Source organism: Drosophila ficusphila, unplaced genomic scaffold, assembly GCF_018152265.1.
Source record: "Drosophila ficusphila isolate 14025-0441.05 unplaced genomic scaffold, ASM1815226v1 contig_791, whole genome shotgun sequence".
Lineage (NCBI taxonomy): Eukaryota > Metazoa > Arthropoda > Insecta > Diptera > Drosophilidae > Drosophila > Drosophila ficusphila.
The window spans coordinates 24,646,370-24,669,451 of record NW_025064737.1 but is presented as its reverse complement, the minus strand read 5'-3'; the positions used below and the strand labels follow the sequence as shown (position 1 = coordinate 24,669,451).

General features: G+C 43.1%; 6 protein-coding genes across 8 annotated transcripts in view; 1 reads left to right on the top strand and 5 right to left on the bottom strand.

Moving 5' to 3' along the window:
* Nucleotides 1–16,495, bottom strand: part of LOC108097480 (protein similar) — a 69,554-nt gene extending 53,059 nt beyond the window's left edge. The window contains exons 1-6 of one of the 3 annotated variants that reach the window (XM_017199779.2): nucleotides 15,652–16,495; nucleotides 6,810–6,997; nucleotides 6,525–6,754; nucleotides 6,243–6,464; nucleotides 6,009–6,175; nucleotides 5,419–5,525 (exon numbers count right to left, since the gene is read on the bottom strand). In XM_017199779.2, the coding sequence (XP_017055268.1) occupies nucleotides 5,419–5,525; nucleotides 6,009–6,175; nucleotides 6,243–6,464; nucleotides 6,525–6,754; nucleotides 6,810–6,997; nucleotides 15,652–15,833 (1,096 nt within the window). In that variant the 5' untranslated portion in view covers nucleotides 15,834–16,495. Of the gene's footprint in view, nucleotides 1–5,418; nucleotides 5,526–6,008; nucleotides 6,176–6,242; nucleotides 6,465–6,524; nucleotides 6,755–6,809; nucleotides 6,998–10,475; nucleotides 10,979–15,651 lie in introns of those variants that run through there. The other 2 variants (XM_017199780.2, XM_017199778.2) reach the window with 2 other exon arrangements.
* A 316-nt stretch (nucleotides 16,496–16,811) lies between these two features.
* On the bottom strand, nucleotides 16,812–17,506 carry LOC108097787 (mitochondrial intermembrane space import and assembly protein 40). Its single transcript, XM_017200317.2, is given in 2 exon segments — nucleotides 16,812–17,092; nucleotides 17,095–17,506. Coding segments are annotated over 2 exon segments (474 nt in total). The 3' UTR covers nucleotides 16,812–17,030.
* A 15-nt stretch (nucleotides 17,507–17,521) lies between these two features.
* LOC108097788 lies at nucleotides 17,522–18,124 on the bottom strand. The gene is made up of 2 exons (XM_017200318.2): nucleotides 17,915–18,124; nucleotides 17,522–17,825 (listed from the first exon to the last, which is right to left on the bottom strand). Exons 1-2 carry the CDS (start codon nucleotides 17,944–17,946, stop codon nucleotides 17,522–17,524), a joined length of 336 nt encoding a protein of 111 aa, XP_017055807.1. The 5' UTR covers nucleotides 17,947–18,124.
* Nucleotides 18,125–18,309: 185 nt separating this feature from the next.
* Nucleotides 18,310–18,856, bottom strand: LOC108097727. The gene is made up of 2 exons (XM_017200227.2): nucleotides 18,740–18,856; nucleotides 18,310–18,659 (listed from the first exon to the last, which is right to left on the bottom strand). Exons 1-2 carry the CDS (start codon nucleotides 18,769–18,771, stop codon nucleotides 18,347–18,349), a joined length of 345 nt encoding a protein of 114 aa, XP_017055716.1. The 5' UTR covers nucleotides 18,772–18,856; the 3' UTR covers nucleotides 18,310–18,346.
* LOC108097726 (DNA repair protein Rad51 homolog) lies at nucleotides 18,810–20,298 on the top strand. Its single transcript, XM_017200226.2, has 4 exons — nucleotides 18,810–19,028; nucleotides 19,088–19,644; nucleotides 19,698–20,089; nucleotides 20,154–20,298. The coding sequence occupies exons 1-3, from the start codon at nucleotides 18,963–18,965 to the stop codon at nucleotides 20,080–20,082; spliced, it is 1,008 nt and encodes a 335-aa protein (XP_017055715.1). The 5' UTR covers nucleotides 18,810–18,962; the 3' UTR covers nucleotides 20,083–20,089; nucleotides 20,154–20,298.
* Nucleotides 20,238–22,427, bottom strand: LOC108097725 (PC4 and SFRS1-interacting protein). Its single transcript, XM_017200224.1, has 3 exons — nucleotides 21,653–22,427; nucleotides 20,606–21,409; nucleotides 20,238–20,551 (listed from the first exon to the last, which is right to left on the bottom strand). Exons 1-2 carry the CDS (start codon nucleotides 22,334–22,336, stop codon nucleotides 20,654–20,656), a joined length of 1,440 nt encoding a protein of 479 aa, XP_017055713.1. The 5' UTR covers nucleotides 22,337–22,427; the 3' UTR covers nucleotides 20,238–20,551; nucleotides 20,606–20,653.
* Nucleotides 22,428–23,082: the final 655 nt, after the last annotated feature.

Genomic DNA, 23,082 nt, shown 5'->3' with positions numbered 1-23,082 from the left:
CAACGAAGACATTTATATCTAAGAATAGGTATGAATATAAATATAATTCTCTGTTGAGAATGCATACATAAATACCCAAGTTAGGTTATTAGTTGATACTTATTGAATAAGTTATTAAATAGCTCAAAAAAGGTAACTCCTTAACATTGAAATCTGCGTGTATTGCCCGAGCCGAAAGATCAAAAACGGGACGGGATACCAAAGCGATTGAAGCGACTATAAACTCAATTAGCCAGCCCCCGGACTTTGAATGGTGGCCATAAAAGTGTTGAGGGTTTCGAAATGAACTTGGCCAAATGTCATTAGCGAGGGGAGGGCGTGGCAGGCACATTAAATGTTATTAACGCATTCGCCTTTGTTGCACCAGCAGTTCGATGGAACAGTTATCTAATTTGATATGCCGGGTAAAACGGAGCGAGGATAAGAAGCGAGGGCTTCGGTGGCATGCAATTGTTGCCACATTTGTCGGGGGAGGAGTGGAATAATCCCCACCATTGTGACGTGACAATTGACTCAAACACGTAGCGTAAAATTCAGCAAAGGAGCTGCATCTTTAAAGCGTTAAATCCTGCAGCTAAACTGCTGAACTGCCTGAAGGTAGGAAAAGTGCAGCATTTACATTCATCATCATAAGTCACTGCCCGGACACAAATGAAATGAAATATTTGCAGAGGTGCCAGGATGGTCCGGGATATTTTTGGTAAATGGAGGGGGGCGCCATCCTCAAATAGAGCCATTCGGCTAAGCCAGCAACACAACAAAGTGCATCCACCGGGAATCGGGATCGGGCAGAGCAGGAATTTTCACTTCCCCAACTAATGGCTTCCTCCGCAGGACTCACAGGACGCGCAGCATGCAGCACGGCACTCACGTAGAGGAGCTGCAGCTCCGGCATATTTAATAAACTCGCGCAAATTAAGCGGCGGTGGATGGAGGATGCCATAAATCAACAGGTAAGAGGAGCGTGCGTCCACCTGGGAGGCAGCTCCACTATCGCAGTTCATTAACATTAGCGAAAAAGGGTGTTTTCGAGGCATTAAGGGGCAAGGACCTCAACCCATTGCTTGGTTTTTAAGTAATATGGGGATATTGTATAGCATTTCCTTACAGAAATCTAAGAACTTTAAGCCTATGTAGTGAAGAGATGATGGATTTGCGAGCTGAACTTTGAGCCACCTGTTGGCTAAGTGCAACTAGGTGGGGCAGCTGGAAAAGTAATTTATTTGGCAGCTCCCACAGGAAGCCGCCAACTCTACTTGCAGCCAAGCCAGTCAGCCAGTCAGCCACATCCGGCGCAACTTTAAGCCGCATTTCCGCTCATGCAATTTTAATTTGTCAAATGCAAGCGACGCGATGAGCGCGCGGAGGATGCTAAAATTAACTGGAAAATTTTACAATCCTGGCGAGGCGAGGCAGGATTACACGAAGTGCAAGGACATGGCACAGCAGGAGTCAGAGTCCGCTGCCGAAATGAGGATGCCGACGAGCCACTCGAATTGGACCATTAGTTTCGACGGCATTAGTTTGGCGCTTTCATGGCCCAGACGATGCAGACGAATAAATAAGAGACGAGCAGCGGAGATGCGGGAATAGATGTATATATACATATACATATATATACAGAATTGTGGAGAAGGGTTTCCGAAACTCCAGCACAAGGGCGAGTGGACCGAGACGGACCAACGAGGTTCCCCTGGCGGAATTATGCATGTAATAAAATGCGGCGGCATCGGCGGCAACTGCAACAACCCGTGCCCGGCCACGCCCACACACGCCCACTTTCGCCGCGAACTAAATTTAAGTGCATTAACATAAAGCGTTGTACTACAGTGGGAATATTTTCATTATAATCAAACTTTTCTTAAACAAATATTTATTAGCAAAGAAAATAAAATTCCATGAGATTCTTTAACAATCCTGAACAATCACATAATGGATTACAACTACATATATTGTTTGATATATTTATAAAAGGAACCAATCATTTTGGGATCCCGTTCCCCAACCCACTGTGCATGTTAGCCAGAACAAGATAAATAAACTTTTGTGGGGAACCGTTTTAGGGGACAGGGTCTCCTAAAAAAGGGGAGCTTCAGCTGCTCTGATGAGTGCAACGACTTGGCAGCAGCGCTAAGCGTCAGCACCATCGACACTTTGGCAGGAAGCATTCGCGGCTCAGACATATAGTTTATATAGTTGCGAGCGCAGGACATGGCCAGGAAACTCGTCTGGCTGGGAGTCTCCGGAGTGTGTGAGACATTAACAGACTCGTAAACTGGCAGTTGCTTGTTATGTTGATTACACAACCCGCGGAGCGTGGGAGCCAACGAAAATAAAGTTGCCAATGTTGAGCTGAATCGGAGGTATTTTCAAGAGCTCCTAAAATGTTGTGAGATGATTTCAAGGGGTTTTCAGTAAATTTAAATACTGACCATTATAATTCAGCAACCTTAAGCTATTTAAGTGTAGTGCATTTTCCAGTAGTTATCTGCTGTTGCCATTTTAGTTTATGGCGTTCGTGGAAAGCGTTTTAAAGTCATCTCGCGTAGGCTATCGCCGAGAAGTATGCAACACTTGGTGCCACGCCCCCTTCGGTACGTGCCTGTCAGGAATCACACGCCTCTCCTAACCCCCTAAACCCCACAAAACAAGTGTCAGCTGCCCTTCGGAAAAGCTGGAAGGAAGGAAGCACACACAACCGAAAGGAGGAAACTTAAACAGAAACAAACAGCGGGAAACTCGCTTGTGGCAAGAGTTGAAAGTTGAATGTCTGGCAAATGCCGCGGCAATGCCCCCGAATGCAGTCAGTGCAGAATGCATTTTCCGAAGGGGAACTTTTCACACGCAGCGCCAAATCTGCCAAAGTCACTTTTCGGTATTGTTTTTTGTTGCCTTCCAAATTTATTGCAACACTCGCTGGAGTTTCTCCTTCATCCCGAACCAAAAGAAGCCAAAGCGACGCTGGCTTTATCTCTCCGCTGTCTGTCTGTCTGTCAGAGGATATTTATCTGGCACGTTAAGTTTACTTTTGCCCCCTCAATCCACTGCCACTTCTCTTCAGAAGCAATTCTTCGCCTTTCCTCCCGCTCGTTTCATAATTTTTCGCCTCGCGGCCAAATTGTCGTCTTTATTTGCAGCATGGAAATGCTCGAACGCAATTTCCCATTTCCATTTCCATTTCCATTCCACTACACATCCGAATGGTAAACGCTGCCCGATGCGATGCGAGATTTTCCCGCATGACATTTGCGATTTTCCGCACATTTTGTACTTTATTGAACTGTTTGTCACATGACGTTTAGTATTTTGCGAGCTGCGGCAGCTGCAGGCGAATAACCTACACATGTGCCAGTGCACAGTGTGGAAACGGGGAAAACCAGCTAACAAATAGGTACAGAGGAACTTCCATAATGCCAACCTCAGCCAAGATCCTATCTTACAATTCTTGAACTTTATTCTGAAAACTATGAATTAACTAAGTATTTGTAGTTTACAATAACAAAGGTTTGCAAGTACTCCCTCCTTCGGCATTAAAAAAAAACAGCGTATATTTTCGAGTATTTCCTGTGCTGGTGGGCCAAATCATCAGCAAATTTTCATAAAATAAAAGGGGTGGTTAGATGGGGCTTTAAAGCGAGAACCGCCAGCTGACCCCCATATTACAAAGCCATGTAAACTTGATGAAAATCAAATGGAAATAAAAACGGACAGCACTCATAAACAATAATATAGCAAGCAAGCTTTCCTAAAAGGAAACTTTTTGGGAAAAAAGGAAGAAAACTTCAGCAGAGCAGCGGAGCAACTTAATAAAAACAAAAATGTATGAAATACTTTTACGACTTTCGAAGACATTTTTACAACTTGCTGGCAAGTTTGGCTAACGATATGCGAGATGCACACAGAACTCGGGATCGGCAGCTGCAGCCCAGGACTTCTGCGTCCTGGTCAAATGGATACGTCGCACCATAAAACCGAAAGTCATTTCGCACAGAACGTGTCTACACGAAAGCCCGGAGGACGGGCGAATGTCCGGCCAAGAAGCCAAAGTCATCGCAGCCAATAATAATTCCAATTGTAGTGCAGTGACAATTTTCTGTTCCTTGGCTGCGAGGATGCGCTCTTTTGGCCACTTTCGGGTACAATGTACCCCGAACAATGGTCAGAAGCAGGACTTTTATTGCCCGGCGCTGGCGTTTTAAGTGCACCAGCAAGCGGAGCAGCACCATCGGCAGTGGCAACATTATTTGGTCAATGTAGACGACATGACGCGGCCATTAAGAGCAACAAATAAGCAAACAATAACAAGGAGCCGCGCCCCGATGGCTGGGGAGAAATTAAGAAAAATGCTTAAGCTGGCTGCGAATAAGCAATACTTCCTTCTCACACTCAAAGATAATGTGATTTCACAGCACGAGAAAAAATTCTATCCTACTATCTCTTATCGGACATTATGCTAATCTCATCAACATTGGATTTAAATGTATTGACTATTAAAAATACACAGACTAAACTAAAAAACTAACAAACTATTTTTTCATAGTTGTCACTAATAAAATTGTTAATCAAGCAAAGTTGAAAAGCATTTTTATAATGAAAACTGATTTAAATACTGCAGATAACAATAGGAATGTATTCCAATTTTTCTCTGCGAGCAGAAAATGTATCTATCGATCGAGTTGGATATTTCGGTGCGATAACGATACTTAGGTTTATGAAAATTGATTGCAAATGAGCTGCTGACTTTGCTGGGCTTCGTTTGCTAAGCAAGATGGGTGGGGATGGATTCCCTTGGGGGATTGCTGATGGGGCAGCAATAAGGCATAGCTGGATTATATAGATTCACCGGCTCCGGCGAAAGACAATGTCATGCCAAATAAATAAACAAGCCGAACCTACGCGGAATCATAATTGAATCAGCGAAACTTGTTGAAATAAAAATATAGATATGAAGGGGATAGATAACGAACGAACTGAGATTTCAGCTGTCTCGCTGCCTGACCAATTCGTTTAGTTTCGCAAAAGCTAATTAGCAACTAAAGTGAAATTAAAGCAGAGACGAGTCGAGCCAACGACTAATGGTCTTTGTGTTGGAAAGCGAGGAGGGGGGAGGGTCCCGGCAAGAGGAAGGTGCTACAACTAATTAAATGCAATAAGCTATGGCAACTGCTGGACGTGAACAGGAACCGGGGTTCCAGGAGTCAGGATTCAGGACAGGTAACGCCGCCGGACGAGTGACAACTTTGTTTTGATGTGCCGGACTCTTCTGGCATCCTTCCTGCACTCTCTGCCACATCTTCTCCTACCAACTAACGAGGAACGCGTTTTAATTTGCACATTAAAGTAATTAGTTTAGCGTTAGTTGGCTGCAGTTCGTTTTAATGAGTCGCGAGTTTCGAGAGAGTTTGGAACGCCACTCACCGCTCTTGAAGGTGGCCATCAGGCGTTCGGAATCGGCTCCATGATGGCAGACAAATAGAGAAGTATCAAGTAAGTCCTTGGGCGAGTATCCCAATAAGTCACGCATCCTGAAAAATAAAAACATCAATATTAAAATGATGTTTTTCTGTCACAGTACTTCAGAAGAGTTCCACATTTTTCCCTTTTTCGTATTTCGTTATATTCATCTAAAAATTACTTAAATGTAAAGATTTTACAACCAAACTAAATTGTTGATTCTTAAAACTGTAAAATTGTATTTCACGTTTGGAGTAGAGCAATTATTGCTTGTTAAATTCATTTCGAAGTAAGCAACAAATACAATACAAAAACGGTGCCCCATTTGTTGTTGGTTTGTAGTTAACGTTACTTTACTAAAACTGATGACTTAGTGTCAGCTTCTGGCAAAGCAATTATCCAATTATTGGCTTACAATAATTGATATTATATTTATCTACTTTTTAAATTTATGTGATGGCTCAATGCTTTTCCAATTAATTTTTGGAGTACATAAAACGAAATACGAAAAGTGAAACTAAACGGGCCCACAACTGATCAACTATAGATCTCACTTGTCGTCCACGTAGGTGAAACGCATGTCCAGGGAGTGCTTGGTAAGGAAGGTGCTGGTTCCCAGAGGTATCTCAATGTTCGAGGGATGCGGAATGGGTCGGCCAATGGCCATCAGCAGGCGCTCGCCCTTGGCATTGACCACCAAGTGACCGGTGATGTGAATGACCTGCAAGCACAAGAAAAGCAGATAGTATTATTTCGGTTACCATTTAAAATCACATGTTTGAACTCACCTTGTAGGAGGCACTCTTGATGTTAATGCTGCGTCCGCGACTGGTCAAGGTGCACTTTAAGCGCACAAACAAGTCCCTGTGATGGGTGCTCACGCCGGAGTCCTGATGCGGTTCGTCCTTGACCTTCGCGGCGATTTCGCGCTTCAGGCTGAGCGCCTCCTTGATCTCTGCGTGGTCGCACTGGTGCGAGTACTCCCAGATCTGCTGGCCCAGCGTGTCAATCTGTGGGAAATAAATAACCACAATTAAAACAAGTTATAAAAAACTCGTAGAGCTATTTACCTTGGTGATGCCCAGATGCTCGACCACGTTTTCGGATACATAGGTAATGTCGCCTTCGTGGGACAGGACGAGTAGGAACCCATCCATGGTCTGCTTTAAGAGCTCTCTGGCATCGGCTCCCTCGAGCCAGTCCTCGCTGCCCATCTCCAGCTTGGGCTTCATTTCCTGCTGATCGACCAACGCATCGATGTCCTTCTTAATGGCATCATTGCAGTCGCGCAAACTGGGAACTAAAATAAATCATTATTTAGAGCCTGCAAAGTAAACACCTCAATGAAGACTCACCGAACTGCAGCATCTCACGAATCTTGAGAAAGGCAATGGTGATTCTCATCACGGAGGCCTTGTCCAGTTGATTGACATCGTCGGTTTTTAGTGGCAAAGCCGACGAGAGCTCCATGAAAATCTCCGTCTCCTTGGAGCGACGACATCTTGCCGCATCGCGAGACTTCTCCTTGCGCTTTTCATTGTTCCTGGAACGATCGATGAAACGAAAAATTAGCATAAGCTCAAAACGATCACGTACGCCACTAAGCAAAGGCGAAAAAAGGGGCGTGGAGCGGGGGAAGCTGTCTGAAATATGCGTGCATTTCAATTGCTGCACTTTTATTCCCGTTTGATTGCCTGTGATTCAATTCACGCGGCCAGAGCTCGCAATCTTTCAATTAAGCAAAACGCTTGTAATTTTGCGCGTTTGTTGCCAGGCCGAGCGAAAAAGCGAAGGCGATCGACACGGCGCCAAAGTTCACGGCATCTATTTCAAATACCATTTCTTCATGGAAAGAAAATAAATAATCTAAAAGGGAACAAATTTGCTGCTGCTTAAAGAATTTCTGTATAGTTTCAGTGACTTCAAACTATTTGATTAGAAGCATTTCCCATTTATATTTTCCGAGGATCCTGACCTACAACAGCACCCTCTTGGGAGATTTTAACATTCCTGGCTGTCAAGAGAATCCCAGCGGCTTTAGATAGTGTATAATGGGCTCTGAAAACAGCGAGCAGTCACACGTTTACCTGATAAAGGCTGCCACGGCTGCCTTGGCACCAATTCCCCATGGTGTATTGGAAGCATTTTAGCTTTTCACCAAGAAATCGACGAAACATCCCACTTGCTTGATGAGTCGACAATTAGCGGTTTAGCGGAGTTGTCTTTCATCGAGTGAGTAAGCCCCATTCAAAGCCACGGCTTTTGGCTCCTCCACAATGGCGACAAGTTTTAATCGCAAAACAAGCAGGCAAATCATGCCGATACATTTATAAGGCAGAGCACTGACCTCTCACACATACGGCACTATCGAAACAACTATGTATATAAGTATTCTGGGCAAATTTAAAAAAATAAGAGATAGAAATCTCTCGGGAATGGTGGGAAAATAGAAAAGTTTGCCAAGATAATCTTGTGAGTGGCCGCATGCGAATAAGCTAATTCGGGAATTCATCCATGGCAATAACATAACATGCTCCTTGTTCAGAAAATTGTTTAATAATAAACTTGTATAATCAAAGGGAGACGGTGATTTTGGCACGTACATTAGTTTGGTTGGCCTTTGGCAGAAATCGCCAGCGCTGCTTTATTGCCTCTTTCGGAATGAAAAGAGCTGCCTACGTAAGGTCTTTCACTCGGAAAAATCCGCTTGGCAACATCGCGAAAATTCAAAACATTTCTGCTAACAAGTCTTAGGTGTCACCTGTCAAGGAAGGAGTCCCAGTGAACAAAGGCCCATCGTATCAGCCGCCAAAGGCAGCGGAATCTCCATTCCACAATGTGATGAGTGTGTCAGTCTGCGGGCTGTCTAATCAAAGCTTTTATACCTGAAGGAAGTATTTCCATTTACTTTCTCTATAAACAACGATAGCAATTAACACAACTACTTGAAATCAAAGTAACTATCCCACTGTTGAAAACTAGAACCCCTATAATGGGAATTCCACTAAAACAAAATGGATCGTCGAACTATAAGTAATCTCCTATTATGACATAAGTAAATATGAAAGAGGCGCCCCATAATCGATTAGTTGTAAACAAGGCAAATCCAAAAACAAACAAATAAAGGTATAAAAAAGCTTTATAATAAAAAGAGTATTCGATCTTCTAAGTTTAAATTCGTTAAACGAAACACAACAAAGTAGAGATAAGGGAGGTTTTCATTGTCAATCAGTCGGCTGATTGATAGAAACCAAGCAAAAGTTTAAAAGAGAACGAATGGCCGATGAGATAATTATTGTATATGTAGTATTATTTCACTCTCCATCACCATCTATCTGTTCACTATGCCCACTAACGCAAGCAGCAAGCAAATCTAATATATATGCGTAGACTCGCGGTGTTTATGTTTGTATTCGTATATAATGTATTAATTAATAGAAACCCATAGAAAGCGCATAGAGTGGCTTTGAATTGCATGCTAATGGCCTGCTTGAACTGAGTGATATTCGCGGGGTTTTCGCGGAGGAGGTATTTTCGATCGGGCCATTGTCTGTTTATTAGAACAGAAGCAAGTTCAGGCTTTTAAATATTCTAGCTGTGCCAGCAGAATTGCCTTGTTATTGCTGCTGTTGCGACTGTTGTTGTTGCTAAGTATTTCCGCTCCAAAGCGCAGCTCAAACACTGACAAAAATCATAAGAGATTAACTGAAATAATAATAAGTTAATTTGAGATCAAGAATTTAATTTCATGATGAAACCAAATTAAAAACCATGATTAAACCACGTGGACAACCAAGTCTTTGCTTACCCCACAACACCTTAGGATACTGACCCATTACTGTTTGAGTTGGAATTGCGAGCATTGCGAAATGCCTCTCCAAATGCGCCGTATCTCGTGGCGAGATATCAGCGAAAACACATAAAATACAGCTCAAGGTGTTAATGCCAAGTTCATGGAGCAGTAAATCGAGCCAACATCGGGTCAGGGATGTTTGGCTGGGCACAGCATGAACATGGAGAGAGTTTCGAGTAGCGTGTGCCCTCTGCAAGTGCGTCAGTTTGGCTTTGGCTCATTAGCATGGAGACGGGCAAGCGCAAATTTGGCTTAAACGTGTGCAAAACGTAAATAAACGACTAAACTGGCGACCATTCCGAACCCATTTGGTTTCCGCGCACGTTGAGTGCCAAGTTTTTGAGAGGAATCCAGGGATAAAGGGGCTGTAATCTGCGTCAATCGCTGGGGAATCGTTGATCATCAAATTTAGGAGTAGGAACCCCCTGCCAAGTGACCTTCGGGCGCCACGTGACGATAAATCTTTGGGAAATACCCAGCATAAAGTCATCGGTGAGATAACAACTACGCAATCAATCGACAGCCAAACAATACTTCATGATTATAACTGAATTGTGGCCATTGAAGAATTCTGCTGAATAATGAAAAAGAGGAAAGGCTTTCTCAGAGCAGTTAGCAATTAGAAAATGATAATTGGCAAAGCAAATTTCTTTTGGGAGAAACCCACTGAACCTTGACTCATTCAGTGCCTCTCTCTCGCCATATTTCCGTCCCCCTCTCGCTATCTTTTGCTGCGTATCTAAATATTATTATTAAAGAGATCCACAAATAAGCATAGATAAGGGCCGCACCGTTTGCTTTTGGCTCCGGGTTTTACAATAGGACACAACCAATTTCAAAAAAAAAAGTTTGCAGTATTTAGAAAAGAAGTTAGTTCTATAATGGCATTCTCCAAACCGACTATAACTGGTTAACTTTTTTAAAGAAAATGAGCTGTTGGCAGTTGCGTAATAAAGACCTAGGACAAATTAAAAAAAAAAAATTATACAAAAATATTGGTAATTTACTTAAATGAGTTATGTGTTAAAACATTCTTTTTTAATCAGTACATTGATAACTGAAAATCGAAAAGTTGTTTTACACCAACAAATTTCTTATCAAACACGAAGAGTATAAACAAGCTTTTTTCAGAACTTCTTGAAAATACGCTATCACTGAGTCCACTCACATAAAGTCCTCGATGTCCACAAACTGGGAGAACTGACAGGGTTGGGTGTTGGTGGGCGCATAACCGTAGCAGTAGGCGTAATTCCAAGGGCGGCTTTCGCGACAGGGCGTGGCCACGTTCAGGAGACCGCCCCTCTGGTGGTAGAAGGCATCCTGCTGCGGTTGCTGCTGATACGGATGGTATCTCTGCACTCCGGAGGAGGCTATGCTCGATCCCAGAACGGCGCCCACAAAGGGTTGCGATCTCGGCACTGGGGCATTGTAAAATGACCCATTGTTGAAGTTCACGGCGGGTTCGTTAATGGGTGTACGTCCGAAAACAGAGCCATTGTTCAGTTGCTGGTGCTGCTGCCGTTGCTGCTGCTGCTGCTGCTGATGTTGCAGTTGCGGCTTCAGATCGCACTCATAAAAACTAGAGGTCACATCCTCGCCGTAGAAGGAACTGTCGCCGGGACAGGAGAAATCGCAGCTCCCAAAGGAGTTGAACATTGATTGCGTCGTTTTTTCGCTGGAATCCGGCTAAGCCCATCGATGATGAACACACACACGCGCCCGATAACAGCTGATAGTGGCGAGGTGGTTTAGGACTATTTTGATTTGGCTATAACTCTGCTGCTATTTTCAGAACACGACGTACGGGAGTTCGAGCCGTAAATGAGCGAAAGGTTCCAAACCCTCGAAGCCATCATATTTATACCCGAGTTACCAAAAACAACAACAACAACAACAACAACAAAATAGGAAAAGAGCGCGGGCGAGAGAGCAGCAGACATTAACGTCAGATTCAGGTGCTATCAGACAAGTTTGCCTATCCGGACAAGTGCGCTCCGGCCGGAGTGATAAGATAAAGGCCGCCTGCCTCGAAAACATTCAGTTGGCAGGGAGCTTCGGCTCGGTACTCCCAATCGGAGCGATAACGTTGGACCCGAGTGAGTGGCACATTCAAATTAGAGGCATATAAATTATGCCCTGCGCTCCACTCGAGCCGATAATTGCGACGGTTAATATAGCATACTTTGCAACGCCCCCGCATAATACTGCACGTCCAGGATTTAATTTTCCGCCAATTTTCCTGACACACTGCAGTGCTTTATGATGACATTTAATATTAAATAAACCTACACGTAAACAAATTAAGCAAAATTCAATAAAATACAAATTCTATATAAGCTTTGCTATTATAGTTTTGCATAGTGGCTTTTGCCAGGAAAGCAGATTCAGATGAAAAAACATTTTGTCACTGATCTCAAACTTCTCGGCGAGCAAGCGCCCCGATAAGAACTATAGCATAGCAGATAAATATTTAGTTAAGTTTGGCAAACAGGCACCGAAAGTGAATCGAGATAAGGGAAGCACGCTAACTACTGAGTGTGATCAAATCGCAATGTAATCAACTCTAAAAGACAAAGAAGAAATAATGGGCAGATGGGGTCAAATTAGATAACCTCTTTGCTAACCGCATCTGGCATAATTGTTTGAAACAAAGTGTCCAGGGAATATTTTAAGTGATTCACATATTTTAACATTAAATCATTTATGTCAATTCCTATTTAAGTCGTTTAAATGAGCTCATCACCAAAAAACTAGAGAAAGAGCCCTTATCAACAATCGGTCTTCGGTTGGGCTTTGCCTATATAAAGAGCAGCAGCTTGTGTTCAATTCAATTTAGTGCAAAATATTCAACTTTATTTAAAAACTGTGCTCGATTTGATCGGTCGCGAATTTCGCTCGTGATTTTCCTATTAAAAGACTTAGACGATTTATAATCGAATGGGGCGCGGAACAGCTCTGGCCAGAAGCATTCTGTGCCTACTAAATTTTGTTGTGATCATCCTTTTAGTCTTAGGGATGCTGGTATCCTTCAAGCAACTTTACGGTGTCGTTATTCCGTTGGCTGTCATCGCCCTGGGATCGATTGCGGTCTTGATATCATTTCTGGGATGCTGCGGTGCCCTCTTCAAGGGCATTGTCTTGATCAAAAGCTATGCTGTCATCTTGCTGAACCTGATGATCCTAAAGTTGATACTGCTAGTGATTCTTTTCTACAATGAGGAGCAGTTCAAGAAGGTCTTTGGCAACATTTTCGATACCGCTTGGAGACGGATTCAGGCAGAGGAAGGAACTTTGGAAGCCCTAATTGCATCATGGTTCAGCTGCTGCGAACGTGGTTTTTCCAAGGACTTCAACGAAGAAGGAGGATGCCGAGACCAAGTTGTCGACTTTGTGACTGATAAGGGCAAGTTTGCCGTTATCGGTCTAATTGTTGCTGAACTGATCCTGATCATATTTTCCTGTTGCTTGGTTAACAAACTAAGGAACTACAAAAGAAAGCAGGAACTCATGGCCTTTAGTTATGAAATGAGCTTAAGGCGAAACTTAGCGGAAGTCAAAAAAGAGCAAAATGTAAAGAACTCTACCAAAAGTTGTTCAAAGAAATCGCCTAAAATAATTTCCAAAAAAAATCACGAAGACCTATCTGCCGAAAGCCGTTCCAACATTTATTTTTGAAATATAAATATATAATTAACAGATAACAAACTTGAAGAGTAGTTGTTCATTTCTCATATGCCTTCACTATTAATTAAATAAAGAGCTGTTGACTTGTTCATATGCATAATTCAAATAAACAACGATCAAGAACGAATTTTTTTTGTTTTCGGCAAGTAATATGTATACTAAAGGAGGGGCTTTAGTAGCCTTTAAAAATAAATTACAACTTTCCCTGCCACCAAATATTTCAGCAGAATCATCCTTTATACCGATCACCACGCATATAGAGTCCAATACACACACGAACGACAGAAAGTTTCGGAAGCTGCGTTACCTTCACTCTGTCCCGCTCACTTTTGTTTATATCTGTTTCTGTCGCTGCACCAAGTTCAATTTTATACACACAGAAAAATATATGTAAAATCGGACACTTAATTTTTGGATTTATGAATTTAAAAAGCATTCGGTGGATAGCAAAGAGAAACAACGCCTCAAAAACTACTTTTATATTTCAAAAAAACAATTCATGGAAAAAAAAAAAAACATTTTATTTATTAACACCTTTCTTTTAAGTGAAGAGTATATTTAAATAAAGATGAATCAAAGAAGAAACCCAACAACTTCACACATCCAATACTTAAATACAATACCAATCTCTTTCTCTCTCTTTCTTTCTTTATAAATCCCTCCCCTCGTGCGTTTCCATCCTCCCTGTGTCGTCACAATTTTAGTTCGATTGCGCAAAAAGTAGGTCGTTGTGGCCAGACGAAAAACAACAACAATAAAACAACAACAGGGCATATCATTTAAATATTTTACAATACACACATGAGGGAATGTGTGTAAGCGTGTTTTACTTTTGTGCGTTTGTTTTCGTTGGTATTGAAATTTATTTATTATTGAGTTTTATTGTTTTTTTAAGGTTTAAGCATCGGCTTCTGCGAATTTTTTGTTCCGCAAGGGTTTGTTAAAAAACAAACAGTAGTTTCAATTCTTGTTTTCCCCAATACCTATACATCCACATACCTCCAATTGAGGTCACACCGATCATACAAATCCAAAAGTGTTCGTATTATGAATTTAAATTCGTTTTAAGTCAGATTCTAATTGCAATTTGATGGTTGTGGAAATTTCCCTATTGATAAATCATTTCTTATTCAAGCCAACCTAATCGATTATGCTTAAAATGCTCTTACCAAAATAAAACGAAACCAGTTCAAAGCAACTGGAAATTAGCGCCAATCTTAAGTTAGTGGGTCTCTAGAAGCTAGAACACAATTTGAAAATGGTTATAGAACCGCTTTTCAGCTTTTACACATTTGTTTTTAACTTTAGTTTTATGGCTGTCACGTAGGCCAAAGCGTTTGTTTTAATTTAATGTAAATGTCTTAATGTCTTGGCAGTTATATGGCTTATAAGCCCAAAAAATTTAAGTTTTCAAAGGGGCGTGGGCCAAAAAAAATCTGAATCAAAAACAAAACAAAGCTGATAAACGAAGCACGAGGAGAAAACAGGTTGCTTTTTGGAGCGGTGGGGCAAAGATACTCGAGCATAACAGGTTTTCTCATTGTTTTTTATTTTTCCCCTCTTAAAAAGTGTCGGTGTAAAGTAAAATAAATGCACGTGCCTAAAAATAAATACCAACCACTGGGGGCTTGGCCTTAAAAAGGCGGTTAAAAACCATTGAAGGATACATCTTCGGAAGCAACAAGTGTTTTGAAGCCTCTAAACCCTGCAAAGTGCACTTATTTGTGTACATTGGCCTACTATATCTCCTTAGGTATCATATTCCACTGCGGAAACCAAGCGCTCATATGCAAACTGAACGATTTCGTTTCGTCTCGACTTCTGTCTTTGAATGTCTGAAGGTCGTGGTTCTCGGTCATTTGGTTGTCCTTCTCTTTCGCTCTGCCTTCGTCACTGGCTTGTATAATAATTACCGCGAATGCAAAAATTAGTTGGACGCGTGATTAATGATTGACTTTCCACTATTTTCTTGTCCCCCGGCAGCCCTCTGTCGTTTGTTTCGTCAACCATTGACGCCCAATAAGGGGAGCTAATGAAATCGAGTGCCAAATGAATTTAAATTCACATGAAGGAACCAAGTTTCCTCCCGGAAAGGCTTTAATGCACTCTTGTGATAATTTTGTAAAAATTTGTTAACAATTTTATACATGCAAAAGAAAAAGATCGCTGAACTTATCTTGGCAACAAGGATGGATAACAGTTTGATACCAAGATAGGGATAGTACGTAGGCAAACTTGCTAAATACATCTCAGTTTCAGAATAGTCTGCGGTTCAAGGTTTTTCCAAACTCTATGTATGTGAATGAAGTTTCCTCGGTCAGAACTTCAAAAGAAAATAACAAAAACTATAGTCCGATATACACTATATACCCAGACAATAAGGTATCCAGGACCGGGGATAAATAAATAAATGATTTCACATCGTCAAAAAATATGAAATATCGCCTAGAAAACTGAGATGGAACGCTGAAAGCTACGGATAGCAACAAAAGCCGCAACGATCGCCGTGAAGCGAAAGAGGGCGAAAAAGAAAGCAAACGCTTATGCAATGGGCAAACAACTGATCTAAGCAGGCCCATTGGATCCATTTGAGCGCTTCAGATGGTATTATTGGATTAGGTTATCGTTTAAGGGATCGGATTATTGGTAGTGTGACTCACCTTCGCTTCTCCTTTGGTTTTCCGCTGGCCGTGAGATTGGATTTGGGGGCGGCAGAAGATGGGGAGCCAGAGGACGAAGACGGTGGGGAGGAGGAAATCGAAGAGGAGGAGTTAGAAGCCACGGACTCGGTTTGCTTCTGTTTTTCGGCTGCTGCTTTGATTGTATCAATTAACGAAACCATTTTGTGTATGGATTTCAAAACGCAACAGCATTCAAAATTTCTGTCGATGTGGAGGATTCTATTTAATTTCCTCTATTATGTTGTTTTTCACTAGCGTTTTTCTTATCGCGAGTTTTTCCAGCACTTTTTGAGACTCTTCGTTGTTGTTGTTTTGTTATATTTATCGCTGCTACTTTCGTTGTTTCGACAAAAACTAGCTGTGTGCGCTTGTATTGGTTGTTGCGTTTGTATTGTTGGCACTACGCACACACACACACCCACACTCGAGCACTGTGTTTTCCAAATAAACTGCTATTATTTAACAACTTTTACTCCTTTTACCTTGATTGCTTTTCTATATTTTTGATTTATTATCAAAAAAAACAACTGCCACAAGGTTATATTATTATTTCACTGTTGTTGTTATTGTGGTTGTAGTCTCAACTGGCCAATTGCACTTTGGTATATTCGATAATTGGAGAATATGCTTATTGCACTTTGAAGTTTTGCACCGATTTGATATTGAACTCGCGTTGTAGCATCTCACAAACGCGATTTATCTGCAGTATATGCATTTTACACTGCGCCTACAGCATTTTTCGACACGAAATCTTAATACGCTTTTATTTTTTGTTTTCTTTGCTCGCTTTTTCGTAAACAGTGTGGCAGCAGGCTGGCGAAAATACCGTGGGTACACGCTAACGCTGTTGGAATATACCTTAAATATACCACAATATTACAAAACCAAACCAGTAACAGTAAATATCAATCAAAATATTACCCCTTGGGTAATTTGAAAATCCCATTTAATATTTGTTAATAAGTTTAATTTATTTTATTGGTGTTTAAATTTTCTGATGTGAATTTCAACCAGCTAAATTTTTCGAATTAAGCAAAATGTAGCAACTGTAATTTAAAAGTAATCGCCAACCAAAGCTGTTGTAAAATTACTTTAAATTAAATGTTTCCCAAATGCATTTTTTAGAATCTAAATATACGTACTGTTTTAATCGCTAAGGATGATTTATTTTCAACAACTACTACGTATCATTAATTTAACTCGTATCCAAAATATAAATTTTTCGAACGGTCACGACAGATGGTGTATATGATTGGAGCCCGAGTGCCCCCAACTATGACAAGCTTTATTTATTTTGTACCAAGTCATACCTATTTAGCTCTTATCTTTCAAGCATGATGAATACGACATGATCCCATCTAGGCCTTAGGCACCACAGAGTTGCCCTTGGGGGCCGCCATCTCGTCGCCACCTCCAGTCCCCCCACATCCGCCAACGGATCTGCATTCTGACCTCCAATGGAGCCCCCTTCCGTGTCTAAGGCTTCGCCTAATCCATCGTCGTCGTCGTCGTCTCCACCGGACTTGTTGTACACGGTGGGATATTTCTGGAAGCAGTCGCGCATCTTGGTGAAGGCGTCGTAGCAATCGGAACCCTTGGGATCGGCGGTGCTGTTTTGGAAGCAGGAGAAAGCCTCGCGGAAGTCGACGCCACAGGGCCCGGTGGCCATTCCACCCAGACAGGGACAACTCCAGTTGATCTTTCCATCCTTCGTGATCACACCCTCCGGCTGTTCCGGTGGCGGCAACTCAATGGTGCTGGGCGTGGCATGGTCCTCTTTGGTTACAAAGATTACCTTGTCCTTCCCGTACTCCTTGCAGAAAGAGAATGACATGATGCCTGCGTTTTTCTAGTTAAATGCTATGAATTCCTCTTCAGAGTCCTCAAAATCTAAAGCCTTCCGGGATGTGTTGAGCACCTGGAAGTGGCAGGGCACCTCCTGGTAGTAACCTATTAGGGATATAGCTATCCGGACACGTTCCAGAAAGTCCTCGGTTACACGGAAAATATATCGTTTTTGACCGGAACTGAATTTCACAATTTCCAGCGGAGTTTGACCACCGATTTCGCCAAAAATGCTCGTTAAGGAGTTGCAGACGCAGCCCAACAAGAAAACAGGTGTTAATGTCACAGAATCTGGATCACGGAGTTTCCTAAGAGATCAAAACATGCATTAGTTGTACTCTCATTCCGATGCACGTGGGGAATTAAAATATGTGTCGGATTGATTTCCGGATCTCACAGCTTCACATCCAGATATTGGTAACCACTCATGCTTTGGTTACGGCAATTCCGAGCCCCAGTTATTATCCAAGGGATCTATTTGCGGCCGAAAATGTAGAAAATCGTCCTAGAAATGCCGGTCAGTGTGTTTTTTTTTATGTAATTATTCCCTTTTCACTATTTCTTTCTGGTTTTAAAACAGCTGTGCGGTGGCAGAAATGGCCATACGGCCTTTAATACAAAAAATAGCCAAAGCAGAGCTAGCTTGAAATCTAAAATACATACCGAATTTCGTAGTGAATGGCAAACAATAAAAACCGTTAAAAATAGAATATTCAAATATCAACAACGATTTTCAATTATTTTTCTTAATTTTTTGTTCCAAAGTAAATTTGTAAATTTAAACAGATAAAATTATTGTAGATCTCCGAGTTTATTAGGCATTCGAGAACTATTCTTCATTATTTTTTGGGCCTACAAAATTCTTCTCGATGTCTTTTTCAAAATCTAAAATTGATTTGGAGGTATGCAGGACCTGGAAATGGCAAGGTGTTTGTTGATAATGACCTATTAGTTCGAGGGAATTACGAGTCATATTGAACAGCTCTTCAGGAACTCGAAAAACAACTCGTTGCTGCAGAGCACAGAACTTAACAATCTCCAAAGTGGGCTTTTCTTCACAGAAAAAACTATCCAATGCTTCTAAAACACAGCCTCGGAATAAAGCTGGGGTTAAAACAACGGCATCTGGGTCGCGGAGTTTCCTGTGAAAGAAATTTAAATAATAAAGTCTGATATGAGAACATGTTTTTCTCTTCAGAGCTAAGTAAAATTCTCGACTTACAGTTTAATGTCGAAATAATAATATTCGGCCATGATGATCGTTGGCTGTCCTTTTTATGGGGTGACCGCTGTAGAGATCTGCGTTCGGGGCGAATGGCAACTGGTTATTGCTTGGCGAATTGCGCGGCGCCAATCTTTTGACGAAATTCTCCCAATGAAAACGTAAAATTTAAAAGAAAAATTCAAACAAAACAAATATTCAATTTCCAGTTTGGAACTGTCAAATGGATAAAGTAGCAAATGTCCAAGAGGAGGATGAAGAGGGTCCCCTGAGCGTTGCCAAACTAATGGTGAGTGTCCACCGATCTTGGCCAGAGTTCATCTTAATTCCTTGAGACGAACGCTCTAGGGCGGCAGCATCACGGCCAAGGACATCAAGCTCCTACAGCAAGCCAGCCTGCACACCGTGGAAGCCGTAGCCAATGCCACCAAGAAGCAACTGATGGCCATACCGGGCTTGGGCGGCAATAAGGTGGAGCAGATCATCACGGAGGCCAACAAACTAGTGCCTCTGGGCTTCCTTAGCGCCAGGACCTTCCACCAAATGCGGGCGGATGTGGTGCAACTGAGCACGGGCTCCAAGGAGCTAGACAAACTCCTAGGTGGCGGAATCGAAACCGGATCCATCACGGAGATCTTTGGGGAGTTCCGCTGCGGCAAGACCCAATTATGTCACACGCTGGCGGTCACCTGCCAGCTGCCCATCAGCCAGAAGGGCGGCGAGGGCAAGTGTCTGTACATCGACACGGAAAACACGTTCCGCCCGGAGCGACTGTCCGCCATTGCGCAGAGATTCAAGCTAAACGAGGCCGAGGTGCTGGACAATGTGGCCTGCTCGCGGGCCTACAACTCCGATCAGCAGACCAGGCTAATCCAAATGGCAGCGGGAATGCTCTTCGAGTCCAGGTAGGCTCACTGAACCCGTGATTAGCCTCCTCTACTGACGCCTGATCTTGCAGATACGCAGTGGTGATTGTGGACAGTGCAATGGCGCTCTACCGATCCGACTACATAGGACGCGGTGAGCTGGCCGCCAGGCAAAACCATCTGGGCTTGTTCCTGCGCATGCTGCAACGCCTGGCAGACGAGTTCGGTGTGGCAGTGGTCATTACCAACCAGGTGACTGCCTCGCTGGACGGCGGACCGGGCATGTTTGCCGGCGACGCCAAGAAACCGATTGGAGGCCACATAATGGCACACTCCTCCACCACGCGGCTGTATCTGCGCAAAGGCAAGGGCGAGAACCGCATCTGCAAGATCTACGACTCTCCCTGCCTGCCGGAGTCCGAGGCCATGTTTGCCATCCTGCCGGACGGAATTGGAGACGTGAAGGAAGGCAACTGATCCCTAGGTTAAGGCAACAATGAATGCTTCATTAAGAATTTTACTATTTTGATACTACGCCTTTTTTTTAGGTTTCGTTACTAATATTTTACCGAATATAAGAAACCATCTATGATCACGAAAATCCCGCGAAAAATTTACATCCAAAAACAGAGTGGGATAATGTACCTTCTATATTTAATTCAATAATAGTCAAAACATCTACACACTTAGTAATTATGTACGGGTCTGAAAAATTGTATATCTGGGAATAATATTAATATTAAGCGGGTGCGCAGGAGGCTGATCACCAACTGGTAAGCTGCACGGATATGCACCTAGTATGCACACGGGATGTGGGGTTTAAGGTTTCATGGGGAGATAAATGAACTTTAGTCTTAAAAAATAAGCAATAGCACTCGGCTTTACGAAACTTTGTCATCCAGAGCGGGGTCTTCACATTCGTCCGGTTCTCAACGCTTAGTAGTAACTGGAAAGAAAGCGGTGAGTTTGCGAGCCGGGGACACGTGCTTTTTGAGCCTACCTTATGGTACAATCAAGCCAGCGGAGCTGGTTATTAAACACTGATCATCTATTGCGGAACGGCGGTGGCGGCGCTCTCTTTGGCCATTACCAAATTGTTGTAGCTACGCTCGTTCAATCCGACGCGAAGGTTCTCGTTCATGTTTTTCGTGTAGGTCTTGTAGATCTTGACCTTTTCACAGAAGTCAATCCAAAAGTTGTCCTCGATCTCGGGCTCCGTGTTGAAGAGCTTCTTGAAGCCGTCGAAAATTGTAGAGGACACCTGGCGGATGGTCAGCGCCTTCTCCTTAAAATCCGCCTCGTCGGAAAGCTCCATCTTCCAGAGCTCCAGGTTGCCCACGTACCGACGAAGTCTTCGCATGATGTCCACGCACTCCGGGTTGCGCAGCAGCATAAGCTTGGTGAGCTCCACCTCCTTGAACTGCTCAAGGATCTCAATACACTTGCCCACATTAGCCCGCCGCAGTCCCAAGCACTCGCGCAGCTGCTGGGAGAGCTGGATGAAGTCGCGCTCCATGAACAGAGCGTCCTCGTGCTCGATCAGCTCCTCGATGAACCGCAACGCCTCCTGCTTGGGGATCTCAGTGCGCGATGGTTCCACCACTATCCTCTCGGGCATGGCCTCTGGCTCCATTTGCCCGCTCTCCAGCTTTAACTTTATTTCCATTGCCTCCTTCCGAGCCTTTTCCACCCACGCCGCCTCGGCAGCAGGGCTCTCAAAGACTTCCGGCTTGTTGTAGTTGATGTCGATGCCCACACATTTGGCAGTGGGCATGTACACCATGAGCAGATCGTTCCGAATGTTCTGCGGGGACAAAAGTTGGGTTAGAGGTCTTCGGCAATTTAACAGCATGAACTGATGGAACAACTTTCAAGTGAATTGTGCATTAAAGGTTAAAAGGTATATAGAATTTAAAGATATTAAAAAATTAGTTATTGCTACGTAGATAAAAAATAATACCGATATGTTTTATATTAGGTTAGGTCGGTAATTGGCAATGCCTCAAAAAATAAATTTCTGTAACCTTTCAGGAAAGCTCTTACTTACATAGATAGGCCTTGACCGCTTCTGGATAGGAGTAACTGCAGCCGTAGGCTTTGATTTCTTTACAGATTTCTTGCCGGACGTAGTGGCCGTTGTAGCGGGAGCAGCATTGGCTGGAGCGGCACTCAAACCCTCGGCAGGGACACGTCGCTTGGCGGGAGGGGCCAAATCCGCGGAGGAAGATGTGCCGCCGCTGGCCTCAGCTCCCTCTTCGCTGTCGCCGTCCACATGGCGCGGTGGTGCCTTCGGCTTCCGGTTAACGCTCTTTTTGGGTTTCTCTACGGCAGCTTCCACAGTTTGCTCCTTTGCAGCGGCGGGGTCCTCCTGCTTAGACTCCGCTTTCCCGACGGAGTCTGCGGCTGTCGGAGGAACTGTCACCTCGGCGCCGGGCAAATCGATGGGCGCTGAGTCCTCACCGCGCAGGGCGCTTTCAATCTGCTCAATGGCCTCGATGAACTTGGCCCGCTTCATGATCTTCTCGGTGGCGAACCGCTCCTTGTTTTCCGCGTACCGGAACAGATCCTCCACCTTGATATTGGCCGTCTCCCCAGTTCCGTAAAAGTAAACATTGTACTTCTTATTGTTGTTGCTCTTGGTGATCTTCGCCGGCCACGGCGGGTATCCCTTTACCTTGGCGAACACCAGGTCGCCAATGTTGTACGATTTGGCAGCCTTTTCCTTGCCCATTTCAGTGGTTCTGCTTTAGTTAGTTTCGGCGGCGTGTAAATCCAATTTGTTTTCGGCGATTCTATGGCGTCTGCTTCGCACTCTGGGTTGCCAGATGGTTTTTGCCCGGGAGGGCTGCCAGACGACAGGCGCAACCATTCAACAGAAACCGCCAGACTAGCCACATTTTCGTCCACCCACAAGTGGTTGAAAACTCGGGTAAACGCGCTCAAGTCATGTTTAAATTTTTGCTAAAAAAAATTACAAAAACCATCCCAATTTGTTTCGATTTCAAAGTGGCATACTTCTAAGCGGTGTACTAGAGTTCTTCAAAAAAGAAGATACTTTGCGAACGGCACACCTATGTACAATTTTAGTAATATCCAGTCAATCTGATATGTCCCATTTTTATGTGGAATATTAGCAAACAAGAAAAGAAGCTAGCTATATACCCTTGCAGTCATCAGTTGATCCAAATGCATAAAGGCTAAAAAACATCAAAGCTATTATTATTATGTAAAAGGTTATAATTTTATTTCCGTTATTTCTATATATGTAGATTTTTCTATCTTTCCTATGGCAGCCATATGATATCGTTGTCGGATTTTAATGAGATTTTTTTATCGATTCAACGGTTATTAAAAAGTTCCATATTTTGAAATTCATGCCCTTTTTGCTCTGCAAGGGTATAAAAAAAACTAAACATTCCTTGCCATTACACCCCTTTTTCAGCCGATCAAAATTCGAATGCCCTCAGTCAGGGTATT

Coding starts and splice junctions, on each gene's coding strand:
- LOC108097725 (XM_017200224.1), bottom strand. CDS start 22,336: ATGGGCAAGGAAAAGGCTGCCAAATCGTACAACATTGGCGACCTGGTG. Junction 21,410..21,652: donor AGCGGTCAAGGCCTATCTAT/GTAAGTAAGAGC, acceptor TTGTCCCCGCAG/AACATTCGGAACGATCTGCT.
- LOC108097727 (XM_017200227.2), bottom strand. CDS start 18,771: ATGGCCGAATATTATTATTTCGACATTAAACT. Junction 18,660..18,739: donor TATTATTTCGACATTAAACT/GTAAGTCGAGAA, acceptor TTTCTTTCACAG/GAAACTCCGCGACCCAGATG.
- LOC108097788 (XM_017200318.2), bottom strand. CDS start 17,946: ATGAGTGGTTACCAATATCTGGATGTGAAGCT. Junction 17,826..17,914: donor CAATATCTGGATGTGAAGCT/GTGAGATCCGGA, acceptor TTGATCTCTTAG/GAAACTCCGTGATCCAGATT.
- LOC108097726 (XM_017200226.2), top strand. CDS start 18,963: ATGGATAAAGTAGCAAATGTCCAAGAGGAGGATGAAGAGGGTCCCCTG. Junction 19,029..19,087: donor TGAGCGTTGCCAAACTAATG/GTGAGTGTCCAC, acceptor CGAACGCTCTAG/GGCGGCAGCATCACGGCCAA. Junction 19,645..19,697: donor GGAATGCTCTTCGAGTCCAG/GTAGGCTCACTG, acceptor CTGATCTTGCAG/ATACGCAGTGGTGATTGTGG.